Source organism: Lentinus tigrinus (genome assembly GCF_003813185.1).
Source record: "Lentinus tigrinus ALCF2SS1-7 unplaced genomic scaffold L226scaffold_16, whole genome shotgun sequence".
Classification (NCBI taxonomy): domain Eukaryota; kingdom Fungi; phylum Basidiomycota; class Agaricomycetes; order Polyporales; family Polyporaceae; genus Lentinus; species Lentinus tigrinus.
Window position 1 is genome coordinate 202,605 of NW_027137925.1, and position 21,932 is coordinate 224,536.

Consider the following 21,932-nt stretch of genomic DNA (forward strand, 5'->3'; position numbering starts at 1 on the left):
CCTTGCATCGAGGACTGTGACTGCCGCTCTCATCACTCCTTCATTACCTCCTCCATTCGGCCAATCTAACGGCAGCGCCGCACTCTCAAAAGATAGCTGGTAACAGAGACCCTACAAATAAATTGTTACAGCCGCAACTCGTTCACTTATCTCAAACTCGGAGGACCTGTTCCGGCGACTGACAGATGTGCAGTGCAGGTTACCGCGCGACGGAAGCTCGCAAATCACGCGTCATCTCCACTCCTCTCCACTCCCAACAGCATCTTCGGACTCGCGTCTGACATGTCCGCGCGCAGTTGCGCTATTTTGGGGTCTTTGTCGAGTATCGTGGACGATCGGACATCGCCAATCCCGACGTCGCGAGCGGCCGTGGCGGTCTAGCGCGTCGCAGTGCTACCGTTGACGATTGTTGCTGAGCGTCGCGCCTCGTCTTGCCATGTGTACTCGTACTGCGTACCACGAGGACCGGCTCCGCAAGCAGGTGCATGCCTGGCGACCCCTCGAGGCGAACGACTGTATATAAGGCAGCAAGGAGGAGCAGTTCGCCATCAGGTTCATTCCTGCTCTCAGTCGTACGCCGACCACTCTCTCAGTGTCAGGTTCTCCGATCCGCTCGTCTACTTGTTCTTCCCCAGCGCCCGTGTCCAGCCATGTTCTGCAAGGCCACGCTCATCACTGTCGCGCTCGCGCTCATCGCTTCGGCGAGCCCCATCGTTGTCCCTTCCAAGAGCGGCGTCCGGGTTCCCCTCAAGAAGCGTGGCTCCCTGACCAACGACGACGGCACCTTCAACTACGACAAGGTTGTCCGTCACATCGTCAGGCAGAAGAAGTACGTACCTCCGCCACATCTCGCATCACCTGACACTTGCTAATTGTCGTCTACAGCAAGTACCGCCAGAACCTCATTAACCTCGAGAAGAACGTCGGCCGTCAGGCGTTCTCCAAGGGCGCGTCAATTAAGCCGCTCGCGACTGTCCCCGTCTCGTCAAAGTCGAAGCGCGACGGCGTCGACCTCACCGACCAGGAGAACGACCTGCTCTGGACAGGCGAGATTACCATTGGCGATCCCGCGCAGAAGTTTGTCGTCGACTTCGACACGGGCTCGTCCGACCTCTGGATCCCCGCGTCGTCGTGCGACAGCTGTGGCACGCACAACAAGTACGACCCGGACGCTTCGTCCGAGAGCAAGAAGGAGAGCGGCTCGTTCTCCATCAGCTACGGTGACGGCTCGACCGCCTCGGGAGACCCGTACACTGATACAGGTGAGATACTCTTACTTAGCCTGTCGGACCGTTGTTTAATTTGTTTCACGTATTGACAACATGCTTGCAGTCACCGTTGGCGGCGTCAGCGTCACCGGCCAGTACCTGGCCGCCGTAACGGAGGAGTCGTCCGAGTTCCAGTCGGACCCCTCCGACGGCCTCCTTGGGCTTGCCTTCCCCGCGATCTCCAACCTGAACCACGACCCCTTCTTCTTCACCGCGGTCGACCAGGGCACGGCCAAGGAGGGCCGCTTCGCGTTCAAGCTCGACCAGTCCGGCTCGGAGCTCTTCATCGGCGGCACGAACGCAGATCTCTACACGGGCGACATCGAGTACCACGACATCTCGTCCTCGAACGGGTTCTGGCAGATCGGCGGCGCGTCCGTCACCGTGGGCGGGGACAGCGTCGCGGACGGGTTCGACACCATCATCGACTCGGGCAGCACGATCATCACCGCCCCAACGGACGCGGCAAAGTCGTTCTGGGACGCGGTTGACGGCTCGGACGTGTACGACGAGTCGCAGGGCTTGTACTCGTACCCGTGCGACTCTCCTCCTGACGTCGCGTTCTCCTGGGGCGGCCAGGACTGGAAGATCAGCGCCAATGAGTACGTGCCTCTTGATCGTTGGCCATCCGTCGCTCACTGACCGACTATTCTACTCCAGTTTGAGCCTCGGTGAGACTGAGAGCGGCTCCGGCACCTGTGTCGGCGCGATCTCTGGTGGTGACCTCGGGCTCGGCGACGACGTCTGGCTCCTTGGTGATACGTACGTGCTGGCCTCCTTCTGCATGCCGATCATGGATACTGACCGTTCGCTTCTTGTACAGCCTCATGAAGAACACCTACACCGTGTTCTCTGTCGAAGACAACGCCGTCGGCTTCGCTGAGCTTGCGTGAACATAAGACAGTCACGGACACTTCACGCATGACGGTCTTTACTGTTGCGATGCATATTTATTTCAAATTCGAACCTGCACTGTATCTTGTAGTGTTGTCACCGCATACCCTCGCTATCTGACTTGTTTCTACTATCTCCCGCCCATCCGCTTGAGCCGTGCCCGGGAGTTTAACGTCATCAGCTGGCTCTTTGGCAGGAACGATGACACTCTGAAGCTCTACCCTATATCAAGCACAGATCTCAAGCACGCACAAAAATGGGATAGTCGTACGAACACTCACAGATAATACCCGTCTATTCGGCGGGCACAATCAGGCCCTGGTGACTCTCAATCCGGCGGGAAGGATCGTCCGGTGGTGTGGCGGGGAGAATCTTGCGCCGTCATCAGCATGACTGCAGATTTCTACGCCGGCCAAGTTAGGCTCGGGACTAGTGCTTAGTAGCGCTTTGGCGCGGGCCAGTGTCAATACGCGTGTTGATCTCGCCGAACTCTAATCGCATAGTCGTGTCACGTCGCGCAGCATGGAATGCACTTCTGTAGCCTAGGAGAGAGCATCATTGAAAGACAAAATATCTGGGAGCTGGAGACCGTGAACCAACCTACAAGACATGCATTCACAAGACGGGAGGATATAATCTAACTGTAGTACATAAACATACACGGAGCCTGGAAACGACCGAAGGGACGCTACACAACGCCGAGAACACCGAAACGAAGAGGGGTAACTTGAGTTCGTGGTATCATCATCGCCTGACGTGCGGAGCTTCCCGCGCACGCAATCATATCGTTCTCTGCGTCGAAGCAGCCAGTCAATGGTATATCCGGGAAGAAACGGATAATGCGAAGGAGACTGACCTTCACAGAAGACCATTCCTGCATGACCTCCTGAATCCGCATGTGAAGCATCGCTCTGCAGTCCGGGCACGCGATGGTCGGCCCCGCCTTCTCGAATGTAGACTTCAGGGCGTGCGTGGAGATGCCTGCATTTCACGACAAGATTCAGTCTTTCTCGCATCTCGCACCAGGCCAGAACGGTGAACATCCAGCTGACTTACTCGGGAGCGTATCCCACACGAGCTGTGCGGCCGCAAGAGCCCACGCTTGCGTCAACTTCTCCTGTCTACCCTGCGGACATTTCGCCGTCGGCGAGTGGTTGGCCGGCGGGCGGAGCACGATCTCCTTCAACGCGGTCATGCGTGTCTGCTGGAGATCGAGCAGCCGGCGCAGGTAGAGCGGACCCATCTTGACCGTGATCTCGTCAGTCAGGTTGGAGAGCTCGTACGCGAGGAGGTGTGCTGAGGTGGCCACGGCGGCGTCCTCGAGTTTGTGCTGCCCGGCGATGGCGTAGGTCTCGATCGGGTGGAAGGGCGCCTGCGAGACGAGGAGCTGGTAGAGCGGGAAGGAAGGCCGCGCGAGGTGCTGGATTGGGACGCCGTACGCAGTCAAGGTGTTGATCGCTTTCTCGATGGCCTCGAGCGAGGGGTTGTGCTCCAGGCAAGACATGCCATAGACCACGTGGAGGACGATGTTGAACACTTCGGCGGACTGTGGGATAGTGATGAGAGAGGACTGCTGCAAAAGAAACCCTCCGAAGGCATTGCAGGACGTGTTGTATAGTCGCTGCCGGTGGACATGGAAGTGCACGTGATCGGAGGAGACAAGTATCAAGTCAGGAAAGACCTGACCGATCGCGAAGTCCGGCCTGAAGATCGACGAGACGGTGTAACCGCTGGGGGTGGATGTCATGGTCAACGCATTGGACTGTAGATGACAGGGGACAAGTCAGAATGAGTATAGAATGAGGTGCTATGGAGAGGGTACCATACCAGGTTATGTTCCCGAATATTCGGTTTGCCGTGGGCGCCAGGAGTCTCCGACGGCTGGTAGTAATGGGAGTAGTGGCTATTGGTATGCATCTACAAGTATTAGTGTACGTAGGCTGGTAGGGCGAGTTCTGACTGAGCTCGACGAGCCAAGAGCACGGGTCTTTATGTTCTCCAGTCCATGCACACAAAGAAGCCTAACCATCATGGTTCCAGCGCTGGAACGTGATGAAAGCATACATTCGCAACATGGAGGGTCTGTGGGAACGAGTGAAACCGAAACCGGCCCTGAGAGTGCTGGAACGATGGTTAATGACGCCATCGTACCACTGCCACTAGAAGAGGAAGTCAACGAGATGGTCCGCGTCACTGGAGCTGGGAGGGTGGGTTCAAGGCGGAAGTCGTCAACTCACCGACCCACTGTCACAATATAGTACTGTTTGACAGGTAGATCTCCAGTGCGCGTGCCGTACGAGGGGGATCTGCAGAGCGACCGGGGCATGGGGATGATGAGCAGGAAGGTGTAGCCGAGCAGGCGGCCGTGATGACGCCACGAGCCCGAGTGGAGTGAGTTCAATCACGCACTGGTTGGGCGTGCGGTGTGTGCTGTAGCATCGGATAAACCATCTTCAGGGTTAGCCACGCCCCATCGACCTATAGCTCCTCCGATACTTACACCGGGCAATGATTTGCTGCGGCGACGTAGGGTGTGGGCGGATTACGTCGTAGTTATGGAGCAGTCCGATGCAGTCGTACCGAAGATGAATCGATGAAGGGGTGAGAATGCTTGAACATTGAAACTTTGAAGTTTGTGCATATGACGACAGGACAACGAGGCTTGAGAAGTCGAGGTAGTACCTGGTGACGTGGCTGATCATGACATAGCTCTGAATGCTAATGGACGTACTTCAATGCTTATAATAAGCACATGTGCGCTCGGTGCATGCTCAGTGAAGTCGGGTGGATGGTGGTCGCTGTCCCCGTCTACGAAAGAGCAAGTCCGAGTAGTAGCCTGAGTTCAGCGCTGTGACCGGGTCGGGCCGGTCACTCCGGTCACGTTCTCCTTAGGGTTCGCGCGCTCCGATTCCTCCTCTTTCTCTTCGTTAACTTGGATTTCTGCCAGCTCGAAGTCCTGTTCAGCGACCCAGGAAATAGCATGAAAGGTCAATTCATGCGACTCGGGACGACTCGATAGGGACCCGATTGGCAATAAGCGTTGGCCGGGGTTTACCACGGCTTCGGCGAAGATTCGAGTTTTCTAACGGTATGTACGCCGTCCTTGTCGTCAGAGAGGTGCTGTGTACTGCGGCTATACTCTCAGTTGCCGCCGGCAGACATGGAGTGGTGTGCTTGCGTACGTTGATGAGCATCAACGGCCAATGTGGTCGTCATGGTGGTCGCCGTCACGGTCCCGACCCACCGCATGGACTCTGCATGTTCTGCCCGTCTGCCGATTCTCATAGTCGTGGAACATGAACACAATGGTGCTCATTGTTTCTTCTTTGAAAGGTAAACCATTATATTCAGGCTTATTGTGGCACGGGCGGGCATGCTCGAATGGCAATGCGGCCCATGCGCACGTCCCCAGACACTCTGGCCCTGAGGACAATAGCACGTTCCCTTGACCTCATCAATGCCCAGATCTTCGCTGACTGCGTAGCACGCATAGACACAGGGGGCACGCATAGACACAGTGGGCACGCATAGACACAGTTCTGGGTTACAGAATGCACCAGACGCATCATCGAATCCGGTCGGATCCAGCGGGTGCAGCACGGATACGCCGATGCAGCGCAAAAGGTCAATGCGGTTGCATAGCCATGTGCGTCCAAGTGCCGCCACCACCAAAACGTGAGGTCAAAGCCGGAGCGGCTCCAGCGTCTCGCGGGCTGTATATAAGGAGGCGAAAATTCTGCTCCTGATCGACACCTCCACACTCGCTCTCCCCTCTCCTCCAACAGCGAGACACTCGCTCGCCTCACACGGTCATGGATCCGCACCACCCACCGCCTATCCTCCTGTCGCCTCTCACAGACAAACTTCTCAGAACCAGCGGACCTCGCGTCCGCTTATCACGGTACGTCCTCGCCCCAGCCCTCACCATCGTGTCGCTTGTTCGTCGCTGACGCCATCGTTCTGCAGGTGGCGGAGGACTCAGAAGGCGAATCGGAGGACTTCCACGCCCGGTTACACTTCTGCTCTTTCAAGCATCGCCACGGGGAGGCTCGCGCAGGCTGCCACGGCCTACTCGCACCCTTCCAGTCTTCCCGAGTACGCAACCCTCAGTATCTCTCTTTGCGTAAACGAGACGTATTGATCACTTTACTATATTGTAGCTCACACGCCTGATGTCGGCTCCGTCAGAGTCTCTGGCTGATCTCGCTACCCGTCTGCACTCTCGAGTGCGACGCCGCAGCAGGTCATAGATTATAGCCGAGCCAACTAGAACGGATACACCGAGGACCCGAGCTCGGTCACCACAAGATGCCGTCTTGGTATCCCAAGGACCCTGCCAGGTTACATCGCTCCCTGAGCCCTTCCACGTCGCCTCTCAGGAAGAGCCCCACACTCAGGGTCCGATATCCATCCGACAAGATGCCGTCTTGGTACAGCGAAGAGGGCCTGCTTACCCATATCCTTTCCAATCTGCAACAGACTCCGAGTCGATGTACGTTCGCTCCCTAATCTCTCGACCGCTCGCATGGTGCTGACTGCTGTTTAGTTGGCTAACCCGAGGAATGGGTTGTGGTCAGTCCTGTGTGTTATGTTGGACCGCTTTGCCTCGACCGCGCAAAGACCGTGGCTGGAACGACCCATGGACATCAGAAGCGGCTTATCCCAGTGCGTATCTGGTTTATCACTTGACGTTTACACGATTTGGGTCCTGATTATCTATTTTGCTCAGCTCGATCCCCATTCAGGCGACGAAGTAGTTCACACCGAGGCTGATCTTGCACTATGAGATCGACATGGACAGTCTCCTTCAATCACGACACGAGTCCCAACACAAGCGTCATGGGCAGATACATACGAACACGACGTGAGACCGCAAGCTTTCGTTCTTCATGGCCAAACGCTGACATGCCTCTATCAGCCTAGTCATGGATCTTAGTAGTGGGCTAACCGTCTACACCAATACCGGCAAGCTCTTTGAGAAGCTATGTACTACATTGCGCACCTCAGTAAGTCGTCCAGTGTGCTACACCGTCCTTGACAACTGACGTCTTTGCAGATGGACCCCTTTGTGATGCGTTGAAAGGCTGAGAGGTTTTCTAACAGCCTTATAAGTAACTGTTTAGAACTTACTTCGCTAGTTGATCGTTGTGCTCACAAGGAGCTGCTAGTGTAGATAGGAGCTGTTATGGATGTAAAATAGACATAGCAGTCTCGAAATGCATACCTTCTTGCGAAGCGAGCATATTGCCTTCACACATTGACCGTGTCCCGAGGTGTAGCACTGAGGCCTGAGGCGCCGTAGAGACCCCATTCACTCAACACTTCACAATCTGTCTAATCAAGCAGGTCAGCGACTCAGTCACTCGGCGACGGAGACTCGATGGTCCGCGCAAGCCGGACTTTGGATCACCCATGCTACAGTACTAGCCCGCGACCCGCGAGCGCGCGCTAATCAATGAATATTTGTACTCCGCTGATGGCTAGTAAGTCGTATGCAAGGGCGTCTTACGCAGAGCTTCCTGGTTATTGTTATCTCCAGGAAGCTCCGCTCCAATTGAATCTGAATCTCATGTACTTCCACAATGCACTGTGAGCGCTAGCTGGCAACTTCGGCAGTCGCGGAGCTCGGTGCTACCCACATGCGAGCGGAGTGAGGATGGGCCAGGTTGGATATAACTCTAGTCCGCCGTAGCCTGGGTGGTTCCCCAGCCAGTACAGGAACATCTCTGGGCCTGACATGGAGGGCTTCGAGCCTTTAACCCACCCCCGCTCGTTAACTTCGGCTATGACCTCACGAGCACCCTGATCACACATGTCATTGGCGGCCGGCCTGCGGTGTCATGAGAGCCTGCCACGCGCGACAGAAGCAGTAGGTAGTGCCGGTGCTCGCTGCCAATGCCAGTGCAGCGGTCAGGGAAACTTACATACTTTCCCCGTACCCCATTCCCAAAAGTCGGCGCCACTACTTACCTATACTCCCCCCAGAGGCCTGGCCATTCCGCACTGATGTCCATGTCCTCCCCGCCCGCCTTCGGGTCCGCCTTCCAGGTTGGCGGGATGCTGCCTGACATTGAATTCGTAACAGCTGATCATGTCTCCCTATACGCCCACCGGAACATCCTTCACCATGTCTCCCCGAATGTGCTCGGCAATCTTCTGGCGGTCAATGAAGGGCGTATCCATGTCCCGGAGGCGTCTGCCGCTTTTTCGATTGCCCTCCATGTCATCTACGGATTGTCATGCCTCCACCTCCCGGACACCAGACTGGACACGGTCGAGAGCGCCATTGGAGTGCTCATAACATATGGCGTGCCCGTCCAAAAGTTTGCGGCTCCGAATTTGCCGCTCTATCAACTCGTACTCTCCCATGCTCCCTACCGCCCGATCGACGCCTACGCCCTCGCTGCCCACCATGGCCTCGAGCCGCTTGCCGTCGCCGTGTCCGCCCACCTCCTCGCCTACGACACCTCGAACCTCACCGACGAGCTCTCCGTGAAGATGGGCCCAATATATATCAAGCGGCTGTTCGACTTGCACCAGACACGCCGCGACGCCCTCAGGAACATTATGATGAAGCCCCCAGCCATGCATGCTCCCAACCTCGTCTGCGGTCTCGAGGAGCAGAGGCAGCTGACCCAGGTATGGGCTTTCGCTGCGGCGGAAATGGCCTGGAACATGGTGCCTGGTGAGCGAATATGTTACTTGCCCTGCTGGACTGTCCTTGAAGGCTTCCAACAGGCACATCGACTTACATGTTGCAGTCAACCTTCGAGAAGGTCGGGAGGGATATAACATGCGGCGAGTGCAGGCTGATGCTGCACACTCGCATCCAAGAGGCAATAGAGGAGTGGTCTGCGGTGCCGGTGCGTCATTATATAGTCGGTGCACGTCCTCGGTCTGACCCAGTGACACAGCGGACCATCTAACCACCCAAGAACGTGTGCAATCGTCTGAGAATTGTCGTCACAGTTATACGCGCTTTGGAACCGTGCTGTCGAATACGCTTTCGATCGATCATTAACCCCCCTCCCTGACTCGGATTCTTCCTATGCCTCGTCCGTGTGATGTGTGAGTTTGTGTCCCTGTATTTCACCTATAAACCACCCTCGTCGTTCCAATCATCTTCAGTTGCACAAAAAAAGCTAGCGGCCGAGTGCCCCGGGCTCCACGCTGTGCCGTTTATCGTTGAACATTCCGAGATATGTGGGGTCAATTGGCACCGTAGCAAGGACAGCGTTACGTTGCTCATGACGCATCTCAACTGTGTATGGGGATGGGGAGCTCATCGCTTTTACGCAACCTTGGCGACGTGACCGGCCTATTGTATGTTCACAAAGATGCGCCCCAGATTACACACTACCCCACAACGTCAATCACGCACGATACGTATCGACCTCGCTTCTGATCCCACAGCTGACTGAGACGGGGGTGAAGCATTGTCAAATTTGAAGACTCCGACTCCCCCAACCCCATGTCCACGTACCACAATCAGCACCTACGACCACATCCGCCGCCGCGAGCCTCAAATCTCACTCCTCCCCGGTTCGAACGGATTCTTGCCCAAGTCCTCCATCATCGCCTTCGCGACCTCGGGCGTGAACATCGTCCGCACGATCTCGTTGCGCCTCTTGCACGCCTCCACCCCGCTCACGACGCGGACGTCGCCCATCGTGCGTGCCTTCTTCACGAGCTCCGACGTGCGCGGGATGCGCAGCTGCTCGAGCTCGGCGAAGATGCTCCCGAGGGTGGCAGTGGACGGCGCGCCCGCGGACGGGTTGTGCTTGACCAGGAGGCGGACGAGGTGGTAGATGTCTTCGAGGGCTTGGTTCGCGCCTTGGCCGAGGTGCTGGGTTCGTGCGAGGTGAGGTGCGTACATGCATACATGAATTAGTCTTTGTTATATCATATATACATCTGTGGGGGATGGTGTGCGTACCGGACTGGTAGGGTGCGCGGCGTCGCCGATGAGCACGACTCGGCCCTTGTGCCATGACTGCAGCTCGGGGCGGTCGTACAGCCCGTACTAGACATCGCGCGATGGTCCAGCTCTGCGTGTCCTCGGATCGGGTAGGGTTACATACCTTGATGATCTTGTCCGCAGTTCGCACGAGCTCCCCGCCGCCGAAGGGGAGCTTGGAGAACGGACCCTCCTTGAACTCTTTCTGCTTCGCCTCGTCCATGTCGCGCCATGTCTCCTTCGCCTCAGCTTCGCGCTGAGTAATGCTATGGAGGAGAAGATATGTTCAGAAGTCCGAGCGCACAGTCGGCTGTACGACTTACGCCCAGGAAATCTGCGTCTCGTTGATGGTGTAGCCGATCATGTGTACGCCGTCGCCGTAGATGTTGAAGATAGGATGAACATCCTTGCCCTTGTAGATCTCCGGAACTGGCGAGATGCCGCCCGTCTGCCATGTCCACCGTCAGCGCCATCCTCCTACGATCTCGGCCACTTGCTTTCAGGCTCGTGCACTACTCGCCTGTGTGAGTCCAGTGAAGACTGCTTCCTCCTTCCCGAAGAGGCTGATCCTGGTGTTACTATGCAGCCCGTCGCACCCCACGACGAAACTGCCCTCGTCCGTCTTCCCGTTCGCGAACTTCACAGTGACGCTCTCCTCATGCTGCTCGAGGTCGACGACCTGGTGGCTGAAGTGCACTGGGACCCCGCGCTCCTGCGCCCCCTCGATCAGGGCGCGGAGCAAGACGGGCCGCCGGGCGCCCTCGATGCCGTGTCCGAGGATCTCGGCGAGCTGCATCTTACTCCGCGTGAGCTCGCACTCGTCCTCGTGCAGGGCCGAGTATGAGATCGAGTCGGTGACGCGGCAGCGGACAATCTTGTCGAGCAGCCCGGGGATGAGCTCGAGAACGCGGAGTCCGTTAGGCTGGAGGCTATGGGATACAGTATATCATGGTCAGCCTGCGTGCACGTGACGAGGAGGAGGGCACATACGCGAGGGAGAGACCCATGTCGGTGGGGCCGTCGGTGCGTTCGTAGATGACGGGGTCGTATCCTTTGGCCTTGAGGAACATCGCGAGGACGGGTCCTGCGATACCTCCTCCGGCGATGATGACTTTCGTAGCGGCCGTCATGACTTGCGTTCTGCGATGTGCAGAGATGAGTAGATGTTGGCAGTGCGTTCGAGTTGGCGGCTTGCGGATCTGTGGTGTACGAAGTTGATCCCAACGCCCGCCTTATATGCGGCACCTAATCCACTTCGCATCAGAGTTCAAGGCAGTACTTGCCTCGACCCACAGCGGGATCGCATCAGCCACCTACTCACCGTCGCCGCGAGCCTGCCGTGGAGAAGTTCGGACTGTATTGCGGGAGCGGTCAGCGATGATTCGTGCTTCTATCCAGAGTCGCTGCGAAGGTGGATACCGGTGTTCCGCCAGAACCGGAGCGCCTGTTCCACCTGCGGAGTCATCGTCTTCCTACGTCTCGGCCACAACGGATATGTTATGTGCAGTCACGAGGGCTTCGTCTGCGGGTGCGTACGTCGTAACGTGAGAGGCTGAGAGCGGCGTGGTGCAGGGAGTGTAACTGTGTAAGCGCCGCGCAGCTGTGCCTCGCGGAAATTGAGGTCAATTGCATATTCGCGTCCTGCTCGGGAGTGAAAGGTTACGTTATACATAGCGCGTTGAGAGGATGCCATCTCGACCTCGCTCACGGGTATGTTCTGCAAGAGGCAATGTCGTTCTCGGTCCCGGCAGTCGCGAGACTGGGGATCAAGAGATGGAGGTTGAGCTGAGTCTTGGATTCTTGTCTCAAACCCGTGTTACCAGCAGACGTGTTATTCAAGGAACAAGTCTACGCAAAGTCAGTCTCGGAGTACTGGGGGTGGTGGAGGAGAAGGAAGTCACGGTTGAAAGACAGACAAGCTCCGAACAAGCGCTACTGCTCTCTTTAAACTCCGATATACTCCGATTGAGCTCAGGGGTCTCGAGTGCCACTCGACCCTCTCTCTTTTTGCGACAACTCGATGTCGGGCTCAGGGGAATGCAGGGGTTAAGGCGATGGTAAGGCAGTCAGATTTCGTGAGTGCATGGTGGTCTCTCCCTCATTGCTGGGCACTTGTCTTACGTAGAACCTTCCCAGCGGGCGGCCAGCTAAGCTTGTTGCTAAGGAGGCGCGGCGTATACCTCAAGTACACCTTTGGTCCGCTCATGCTCGGACGCCTCAGAGCCAATCTTATACCGGCACCGCCCTACTCAGGGATCGCTTACGGACGCGGTTGGGCTAGACTCTGTTGTTGCATCAAGTGGTGGGCCCTAGTCTCCCTCGCGCTCGCTTCCTAATATTATCGGGCACTTCAAGTGACGACTCGGACTTGACTGGAAACTGGAACAGCTAATTCCACACACGTGAACCCGGAGGCCGCGGCTGCGGTCGCAGAAGGATGCTCATCCGAGCCTACTTCAAGCGACCTCGAAGGCCGACGTACATGGCAAGTGTCGGTATCTGGTGCACTAAGGCATGAGTGAGGAAGAGACGGATATCGGGAGCACACTGTTGGTATCTGGAGAGGTCTTCATACGGTCACCGTATTCCATGGTAAGTGTGCACACCTGCGCCCGGGACAGGATTGTGCATGCTCATGCCGAATTCAGTCCACAGGTACAGCGGCTTGTTAGTGTTCTAGCTCGCGCAGCCGTTCACATCGAGGGTCTCTATTGTGTGCTCTAACAGAGTTTCGTCTGATATCGGCGCGTCCTGCCGCTCCTACGCCGGATGCAGTCCGCCTGACGGAACTTCCGGAGGGCGCGCTCTTGCCGCTGATGAGCTTAGTCTCCCGTTCAGCATCCTTAGGTCTGCGCCCGTACCACACGGGCTCACGTAGGACTAGCGCTGCGCAGCGGGGTGTACGACTCCACGATGTACGAGCCACAGGCGTGGTCAGTAAGATTCTGATCTACGCGTATCGCAGACTCAATCTGATGCGCAAAATGAAAGAAGAGCAGAAGATACAGAAGACGGAAGAGCTAGATGAAGTCGCCTATCCAGTTCTCCCGGTAGCGCAGCATTATATCTTATTGTATGGTCTTATGTGTCTTGTTCGATCTGGCTGATATCCATTTTCCATCAGAACGGGCGACACGCGCCGAAACTTGGGGGCAGACCGTTCAGCGAGGATCGATATCGCACACTGGCGTAATGCACCGCGCTCCGGCGGTAGGGCATAGAGCTTCACTGCACGTGGACACCCCTGTGTCATACCCGCCCTCGCACACCCGAAAAAGGCTACCGAAGAATGGAGGAGGATACGACGCAGATCGATCGCGATGCCAGGGACAAGACCGCGGAGAGATGCGGGGAGAGAGACAGGCAAGGGCAGCCAATGTCAGCAAGAGGCATGCGCTGGCATTGATCCACCTACGCATTATCCAGATGCGCCGAGCACACCGCTTTATATGGCCTCAGCCTTGACCATAGGTGGAAGGATCGCGGAAGCATACGCCTCGACAAAGCGACGAGCTCGAGCTAGATGGATAGCCCTCCTGCCGAGCTTAAAGGGTCCCGCTTCACGCCTCTCCTGTCCTCCAACCCACCCTCCCGCTCACCAGGATGGCTGTTTTCTCGCAGCTCTCGCTCGCTGCGTCCTCCGCCCCCGCCGTCGTGCTCCTTCTCCTCGTCCTCCTCGGAGCGTACATCCGCCACCAGAAGAATGCAAAGTACCGCTATCCTCCCGGACCGACCGCCTTGCCGCTACTCGGCAACGTGCATCAGCTCCCCATGGAGTACCAGCCCGTCAAGCTGGCAGAATGGGGAAGGAAATACGGTATCCTCTTTTCCCAATGCAGTCGTAACCGTCGGCTTATTGTCCCCCGCAGGCGACATCGTCTTCGCGCGCTTCTTCCGCACACCCGCCGTCATCCTTAACTCCCGGGAGGCTGCAGAAGAGCTCCTAGAGAAGCGCAGCGGCAAGTACTCCGACCGACCGCGGTTCATCCTGCTCAACGAGATGTGAGTCCCGCTCCCACCACCCGACGCCCCCAACGCCACAGCATCTAACCCTTTGCGCCCCCGCAGCATGGGGTGGGACAGCGTGATCAATATGATGCCGTACGGCGACCGCTTCCGCAAGCATCGCAAGTTGTTGCAAGACGCTCTCATGCCCAAGTCGGTCCTGCTCTCCTATCAGACCATGCAGCGGCGCGAGACATACACCTTCCTTGCCGGGCTCTGCGACACGCCGGACCGCGTCAATGACCACATCAAGAGGTAAGCAGGGGGCCGAACCCAGTCCCTATTTTAGCAATCTGTAGCTCAAGCGGTGTCATGTCCTACAGATGGTCGGCGTCCCTTGTCTTCGACATAGCGTACGGACATCGAATTTCTTCCCTCGACGACGAACTTGTCGCACTCAACGAGCGCGTTACGGAAGAGACCGTTCTCGCCGGTAGCCCCGGGTCGATGCTCGTCGACTTTATCCCAATACGTGCGTTCTCGCGTCAGCCGCTCTCGTGCTCTCGTTGACCCGCCGTCCGCAGTGAAGTCTTACCCTCTGTGGCTGCCGGGCTCGGGATGGCTGCGGCAGGCGCTCTTTGTCCGGAAGGTTCTGCGTCAGAGCTTGGATATCCCTTACCAGAGAGTTTACGACGCACTGGTTCGCCCGCATTCTTCGCGATCTCGGTCACTACTGATATCGGAGGCGTCCGCAGAAAGCGGGAACTGCACGACCGTCTGTTGTGGCGTCGCTCTTGGAAACCGCAATCACTGAAGGGAAGCTCACGCCAGCTCATGAGGACGACATTAAGGGGGTGGCAGGGGCCATTCTAGCTGGTGCGCGTTAGAAGTCTCACTGCCGCTCGTACTTGCTAACATCTTCGATGCAGCCGGATCAGATACGGTCCGTATGTTTTTCGGATCTTGGCCGAACAACTGACTCACCATCTTGTAGACCCTGACTGCAATGAGGACGTTTGTCATGGCAATGATTCTCAACCCTGACGTCTACAAGAAAGCGCAAGCCGAGATTGATAGTAGGATCGGCGAGGAGCGGCTGCTCGACTTTGAGGACCGCGAGAAGCTGCCGTACATGGATTGCGTGATGAAGGAGGTGCTCAGGTACGACTCACCCCGCAACTATGCATTCGCATCGCGCCCACTCACTTCCGCGATGATCGTCAGGTGGAACGCCCCCGTTCCTTTAGGTTAGTTGGTGCCACAACTCCAGCACCGCATCGGGAACCCCCCGTTGCTGACGCGATGCTCTCTGTAGGCGTCCCTCACAGAGCCATAGCTGACGACATCCATCGCGGGTATCGTATCCCCAAGGGCGCCACGATGATGCCGAACATATGGTTCGTCACCGAACCAAAATATACGCGCAGTGGCGTCCGTCCTTACTCACAGGTTCGTCAGGTGGATGACCCAGAACCCTGACCTCTATGCCGAGCCCGAGCGGTTCAACCCGGATCGCTTCATGCAGATGTCCCCGGAAGAGGCGGAGCAAAAGGATCCGGGAAACGTCGTTTTCGGCTTCGGGCGTCGGTGCGTGTCGCTCCATAGTACCTTTGTCACCATAGTACTGAACGTCTTTCAGTGTCTGTCCGGGCAAGGAGTTTGCAGATGCGAGCCTTTGGATCATTTGTGCCAACGTCGTTGCGACGATGGATCTGTTCTACGCCAAAGACGATGCCGGAAAGGACATCATTCCTGAAGGCGGCTTCTACTCTGGTTTCATCAGGTGCGTTCCTTTCTCCTTCTGCCCACCTTTGTGTTGTGACCCCAATACGTCTTTGTAGTCACCCGAAGGAATTCACTTGCGTGTTCCGCCCCCGTTCGGAGGCCATACGCAAGCAAATCACACACATGCACATATCGACCGTAGACGTTTAACATACGCACCTCCCTTGTACGAGTATAATTAGCTTAACAGGCTGCTAATCAATGTAAGTGAGACCGTTTGCCACGGCATGATGTTCGGTGTTGGTGTCGTTACAGGACGCCGTAAGGCCGGTTGTCCACCCCTTTCGCCACCCGGACACAAAGGCCATGATGAGATGAAAGGAGGACGACACGTCACACATAAACAACGAGCAGGGGTACGAAAGAAGAACAATCCCCCATGCACGACGATGAGCGCTGTTCTCGAAGGTACGTCGTGCTCCGTCCAGCGATATATAAGAGGGGGCTCTGCGAGCAGCGAGAGTCAACATCCTCCCCACTCCCCACTCCACCTCGCCTATCTCTTCCTCTTCCTCTTTCGCTGCCAACGGCGGACATGAGCGGGGATACGCGCCTCCAACCGAGCTCCTCGCCCATCGCCCTCACAGACAAACTTCTCAACACTCTTAGGCTGATCCCACTCCGCACTCTCAGTGCACATCCGATCCACAAGCACAGAACTTATGCGCTCGATCTCGGTAAGCGATCGATCACATCCCCGGACTGTGCGCATTGCTCACCTCTACCTCTAGGATCCGACAGGAGCTCCTGACCACGGAGATGCCCTCGCGCGACTGAGAGTCGTTCATCACCCGTCAAGTCTAGCCGTACGACCACAACTACTAGTACGACGGCTAGCGTTCCGGAGGTCGAAAGGGAAGATGCACAGACAACACATCGCTATGCCTTTCCCTCTCACTCGACGTATACGGTACGTCCCCCACCATTAGGAGTCGCTCGACGCCACCCGCTAACGTGCCGATCACGATGCAGCACGGGCCTGACGGCTCAACTTCACGTCTGCGCCTGCGTTGTTAGTTGCGCACCACCGAGTCGTATCCACCCGCAGACCTCGTGTAACGTTTGGGAACCCGATGACGCGATGCCCCGATGCCCCGATGCCTCACTGTCCAGCGCCGCTCCTCGACACACTTAGGTCCCTTGAGCTGCTCGACATGCCTCCGATCACAGGCCATCGTAGACTTGCCCAACCACTTCAAGACGCATCTGCGGTGGCACTACATCTGTGATGTGTACAACTTGGGAATGTCCCGGTCGGATTCCCTGAGGCGACATCAGAAGCGCAGCATTTTCACGGCGACCGAGAATGTCCGGACGACGGACTCAGACGTGGTGTTCCTCTGCCGCGACGTCCCCCGTCCCCCGTCCCCTCTCCTCTGACTTTCGTCGCTCTCCAACGCCACACCACGTGCTCCCCTTCCACACCCATCAGAGACAGTCTGTTCTCACCTATGGAACTTGATCAGCCCATTCAGTGAAGGATTGGTCTTCCTCTGTGAAGACCCCACGAGAGCGCACCTCTTGGGACGCGGGACGCGGCTGCGACTCGCGAGATGCGCCCGGGCATCCCACCTTCACACCGTGACCCTTCTCGGACGTCAGTGTCTCTTCACAGGGGTGATTCCGAGCGGCGGTTAGGCTCCAGCTTCCTCCACGTCCACTTCCACGTCCGGTGGCGCGCATTCCGGTTTCCAAGGCCCGACTAGTCCCTCGACTTGGTTCGGGTGACGGGCATTGTGTTTCGGGCGAGGAATGTTTCGACTTCCAGACTCAGGCGCCGACCCTAGGACCTTATCGCGCGTATTGAGCCGCTTCACCGAACGCAGGACCTCTCAGTTGCGACTGCACCCACTGAGAACAACGCGGCCCCTTACGTGTGGTACGGTCCCTCCCTACTGGCACAAAAACTACGTCAAACTACGTCCGCACACTCTGACACGCCGTACGAATGCACCGGCAGCAGCCACGGAGGACGGTACGATATCCTTTCACCACCGGGCCCCTTTCCCGAGCTCCCCGGCCTTCCAGAGCCACAACCTACCCGTGCTAGCCTCCTAGCCACGTCTCTACCACCTCACACGCCCACCCCTTCACGCACACATCCCTCCACTCTACCATTCAGCGGTATGTATGTGGACCGTACCCGGGCACGCGGCCTCGAGCTTGCGGAGGCTACCCACGCCGCAATGCCGGAAAATGCGCTCTGGCACATCACGACCGACCACCACGTTTCATGGTTCATGGTGGAGGCTCCTGGAGAGAAGGGCGAGATCCCAAAGACCGTGGAGGGATGGTCTGATGCCTGCAGGACGGCAGGTCGAGCGGGCGTTGGACTTGCAGCCCGGCGAGCTTAACGTGGCCACGATAAAGGCGCTCTTTTGCCCTCACAGCTCTCTCGATATTTTCATCCCCGAGAGAGACTACGTTCTGGGCGTTCTGGGAAAAAAACTCATGGGAGGTGACGGCCGAAGTAATCAGTGAGTGCCCAGTTTGTAGCCGTTTATGAGGGATTACTGACCAGAGACGCGTTCTCGCAGACACACACACACAACCACCTCTCATCACCGTGCCCGGGTCGGTGACATGGGTGAACCGAAGCCTCTTCATGGAAGAGGTCGCGGCCTACCGACGTGGGTGGCTGCCAGTGGTCTCCCGCCCGGTAGAGAAGAGGGTTCCACGGCGGAAAGCCGCGATAAAGACACAACCCGCAGCTGCTGCTTCGACTTCGTGGAAGCGTAACCGAACGCAAGCTCCGCTGGACAACGATGGCAACACCCACGAAGGCCTCGCAGGAAGCAGAAGGTGCTTCTGCAGCATTGTGGGCTATGAAAAGTCTGAACCGAGGTCAGACCTCTGGCAAGCCGGACCTAGTCCGACATGTTCATGCTTGGCGCATTCTGGACGACCGTCGTGTTTCCATCCAATCTTGGCATCGTCTCTCCTCCCTCAACGGACCGTCGCACTCGTTGACGGGAGAAGGGACGCAAACGCAAGGGGTGTACCCGAAGAACATCGGCCCGAAATGCAGTGTGTAGGATCCCCAAATCGTTGAAGGATCACAACAATCACGCTCCCCGTGCACACCCTCTCGGCATCTCCGCGAAGAACGCAACTGACGCGCGAGACCACAGGCGTCGGTCGCATTGGCAAAACAGGAGAAGGGGTATCTCGACTCAAGTGATGCCCTGAGCCGTCGTCGGAAACCTAACCTGGCGCTTGACGCAGGTTGGGATCTGGAGGTGGGCTTTGACTGATAGATTGACGGGACGTGGGCGGTGAGTTGAACTCCAACTCGGTGTGCTATGTGCATGCGCTTCGCGAGTGGTTGCTGACTTTGAGCTGTCGGATGCACAGACCTCGATACGAAGTCCCCTGCGATCCCCCCGAGTCCCTCTCTCCTCCGACCCGGTCGCCAGTGCGCTCAGTGACCGACCTCCCATCCAATTAGACCTCAGATCCGCCCCAAGTATACATCATTTCCAGGCTTTCCATGCCGCGACCTACCACCGATTATTCGCTTCCTAGTCTCTCCTCGCACGACTTCGCTCCCACTCGGTCTCCGCAACTTGCTGTTCTCTACATGCATCCATACGCTATGGACGTTGCGGTTGCTTCCAGCTCTCTCCCCAACGGTCTAGCCACGACGACGCTGTCTCGACCTAGCACCTTCATGCCCGTCCTCCTACAGTTCCTAGTGGACTGCCCACGCGACACGGAGAGATGCGTGGGAGGTGGACACCACTGGTTCGTCATCCTCTCCGGCTCCTCGGCTTCCGTCGCTGGGCCATCTAGTGACCAGGTCGCGGGGCGCTGTTCCGCATTGGAAACATGTTTTTCCTTCCACGCCTTGAGCGCGCATTAAAGTCCCACAGTTCACGGAACACTCTGACGCTACCCCCGCCCCGGTCCCTGCGCCTCCTCAGGCACCCTCCGTCTCCAAGAATATAGGCAAATTCCATGATGATGACATGCGAGAGTTGCGGATTGAGCCAGATTCAGACAGCTCTGATTGATGGCTGCACCGAGAAGTTATCGCACGACTCGGATGCGGGGGAAGCCCTCGAAGAACAGGGATGGACAGATCTGTCACATGGCGGGAGATCACCTCTACTGAAATTCCCAATGCCCTGAAGAGAAGTGCGGAGAAGTATACCAAAGATGGGACATCCTCGTCTGCAAGCACTGGAATGAATGGGCTGGCAAGAACCCCATGTTGCGTAGGTGGAGGAGATTCTTGGGTGGTCATGGACGCGTCCTCCCGCCGATTCGTCCCAAGGTGTTCGGTTCCATCATAGTAAATTTTAGCAAACCGTTGCCGCTTGTACCATAAAATATAACTACAAGGCGTGCAATGAGAATGATCACGTTCTGGATGAATTGTATCGCGACGAAACTCGGCATACCATACGACCACCGCTGCAATGTATGAGACCACGATGTTTTGTGGCCTTCTATCCGTATCTGCATATCAGGGCCCCTGCGAATAGCGATGGAACGCGGTCATTCGAACCACATGGGTTTGAAGGTTCGCCGGTGAGTGCCGCAGTGGCACTGCCGGGTCCGCGTGAACCACTCCGGGATTGGCTGCGAAAAGCCCCCATTGTGGCACAATTGGAGTTCCCACCACAGCGAACAATTATTTCTCTCTGGCTCCACCCAAGCGGCGCAGCTTTGGTCGACCGGATGCGAAGCTATGCAGCGCCAATGCAAGCCGACGCCACCCTCCGCTTTGCATTTGACGGGCCCGGAGCTGTGGTCCATTGTGCTCCGAGTCTGCGCTTTGTGGCATTACGTGCGAGCCGAACCATGGCCAGACTGACGCGCAGGCGTACCTGGAGCTCACGGGTATATAAGGGCCAGCGGATGGGCGAAGGAGACCCAACAACTTCTCCTCCCCTCTCTCCTCTCATCCACCACTACCACCACTCGCACCACATCACTCGCCTCTACCGAGATGGTCGTTCGCTGTCGCGGTCGACCTCCGACCATTCTCCGACCACACCTTCTCACAGACAAACTTCTCACACACCTTGCTACCGCGGTGAGTCCGCCCGTCGGACTCTACGTCACCCTGGTCACCCTTTCGTCCAGGACGACTTTATCCGTGGTACGTTCGTCTTCGCGCGTGATCGTTCCAGGACCGTAGCTCATTGGATCTTAGCCCTGGTCAAGCTTGCGAGTCAACACCTGGACCCGGTGCAGTCGCAGGAATACCACAGGAGGCTGCTCAACTTGGTCAGTATCGAATACTTTCCATGACGTGCTTCAACTGACAACCTTTGCACCAGATGCCGTCGCTCTTGGGTGCGCGATGATTCCGCAACATGAGAGACATCATCCAACCCGGACCCCGGAGCCATAAATGTAGCTTGCGGTGAGTTTTCGAAGCCTTCTGTTATGTTCAACTTCCACTCACTGTGCGATGACCACAACCACAGCGTCCCAGTCGCACCCCCCAGAGCCGCGCATCCTCCGGAGTTGCAGCACCTGTCGGGCAGGGGCGATCGCAAATAGCGGGCGTCGGTGATTAGGGAGCCGAGACCTTCCCGCTCATCCCTTCGTCCCGGCCGCGTCACGGGATCCACTCTGGCCGCGCATGGCGTACGACGAGGACGAAGGCCCGGAGTTTCGGACCTCCATAGAGCGGTCGCATTCCCACGCATCCGGGATCATGGGCGACGGATACCCACGTCCCGAGCCTGCACAGAGGTGAGCTTCGTCGACTCGTATACGTCATGAACATCCCACTCACCACGATATCTCGACGACAGCTCAATCACGAACCCGTCACTTCCACTAGGCGGAACGTGGTTCGGCCAGTGTCGTCCCTCCACACCCATCCAGCCTTGCCGAGCATCCCGTTCAGTTCCGGCTGGACGACGCAAGGCGACGACAGGTCGACACACCCTCTCCGCCGACACATGGCCCTAGGCTGTTATACGAGCGGTGTTCGGAACACCTTCACAGGATGAGCGAACCTGGAAACCCATCCGTCGTCCCCGGCCAGGTACATCCCCAGGTAGTTGTGCGCCCCTGGTCTGGAGGACGATCTCCCCCTTCACCACCGGCGCACCCACCGCATC

The 21,932-nt window shown here is 57.3% G+C and overlaps 6 protein-coding genes across 6 annotated transcripts; 4 read left to right on the forward strand and 2 right to left on the reverse strand.

Moving 5' to 3' along the window:
- Positions 1-650: 650 nt before the first annotated feature.
- On the forward strand, positions 651-2,161 carry L226DRAFT_571993 (protease; the record flags this gene model as incomplete). The annotated part of the gene is made up of 5 exons (XM_067684629.1): positions 651-829; positions 886-1,262; positions 1,333-1,870; positions 1,929-2,030; positions 2,092-2,161. 5 exons carry the CDS (start codon positions 651-653, stop codon positions 2,159-2,161), a joined length of 1,266 nt encoding a protein of 421 aa, XP_067534288.1.
- Positions 2,162-2,942: 781 nt separating this feature from the next.
- L226DRAFT_523824 (uncharacterized protein) lies at positions 2,943-3,909 on the reverse strand (the record flags this gene model as incomplete). The annotated part of the gene is made up of 3 exons (XM_067678848.1): positions 2,943-2,954; positions 3,019-3,143; positions 3,219-3,909. 3 exons carry the CDS (start codon positions 3,907-3,909, stop codon positions 2,943-2,945), a joined length of 828 nt encoding a protein of 275 aa, XP_067534289.1.
- A 4,265-nt stretch (positions 3,910-8,174) lies between these two features.
- Positions 8,175-9,217, forward strand: L226DRAFT_510018 (uncharacterized protein; the record flags this gene model as incomplete). The annotated part of the gene is made up of 3 exons (XM_067678241.1): positions 8,175-8,847; positions 8,901-9,025; positions 9,077-9,217. The coding sequence occupies 3 exons, from the start codon at positions 8,175-8,177 to the stop codon at positions 9,086-9,088; spliced, it is 810 nt and encodes a 269-aa protein (XP_067534290.1). The 3' UTR covers positions 9,089-9,217.
- Positions 9,218-9,579: 362 nt separating this feature from the next.
- L226DRAFT_95981 (FAD/NAD(P)-binding domain-containing protein) lies at positions 9,580-11,575 on the reverse strand. Its single transcript, XM_067687378.1, has 7 exons — positions 11,441-11,575; positions 11,110-11,364; positions 10,640-11,048; positions 10,443-10,567; positions 10,244-10,385; positions 10,099-10,185; positions 9,580-10,008 (listed from the first exon to the last, which is right to left on the reverse strand). The coding sequence occupies exons 2-7, from the start codon at positions 11,247-11,249 to the stop codon at positions 9,685-9,687; spliced, it is 1,227 nt and encodes a 408-aa protein (XP_067534291.1). The 5' UTR covers positions 11,250-11,364; positions 11,441-11,575; the 3' UTR covers positions 9,580-9,684.
- A 2,147-nt stretch (positions 11,576-13,722) lies between these two features.
- On the forward strand, positions 13,723-15,999 carry L226DRAFT_523827 (cytochrome P450; the record flags this gene model as incomplete). Its single annotated transcript, XM_067678849.1, has 13 exons — positions 13,723-13,936; positions 13,989-14,121; positions 14,188-14,379; positions 14,448-14,596; positions 14,649-14,764; positions 14,820-14,940; positions 14,994-15,007; positions 15,059-15,225; positions 15,289-15,311; positions 15,380-15,461; positions 15,523-15,651; positions 15,704-15,847; positions 15,906-15,999. 13 exons carry the CDS (start codon positions 13,723-13,725, stop codon positions 15,997-15,999), a joined length of 1,578 nt encoding a protein of 525 aa, XP_067534292.1.
- Positions 16,000-20,803: 4,804 nt separating this feature from the next.
- On the forward strand, positions 20,804-21,164 carry L226DRAFT_571999 (uncharacterized protein; the record flags this gene model as incomplete). Its single annotated transcript, XM_067684630.1, has 4 exons — positions 20,804-20,890; positions 20,941-20,956; positions 21,011-21,084; positions 21,138-21,164. The coding sequence occupies 4 exons, from the start codon at positions 20,804-20,806 to the stop codon at positions 21,162-21,164; spliced, it is 204 nt and encodes a 67-aa protein (XP_067534293.1).
- Positions 21,165-21,932: the final 768 nt, after the last annotated feature.

What these genes read in the sequence shown, in the direction of transcription:
- L226DRAFT_95981 (XM_067687378.1), bottom strand. Translation starts at nt 11,249, where the DNA reads ATGACGGCCGCTACGAAAGTCATCATCGCCGGAGGAGGTATCGCAGGA. An exon ending in GAGACGCAGATTTCCTGGGC is followed by an intron (nt 10,386 to 10,442) that starts GTAAGTCGTACA and finishes TCTCCTCCATAG; the next exon opens with CATTACTCAGCGCGAAGCTG. An exon ending in CCGCGCACCCTACCAGTCCG is followed by an intron (nt 10,009 to 10,098) that starts GTACGCACACCA and finishes GCACGAACCCAG; the next exon opens with CACCTCGGCCAAGGCGCGAA.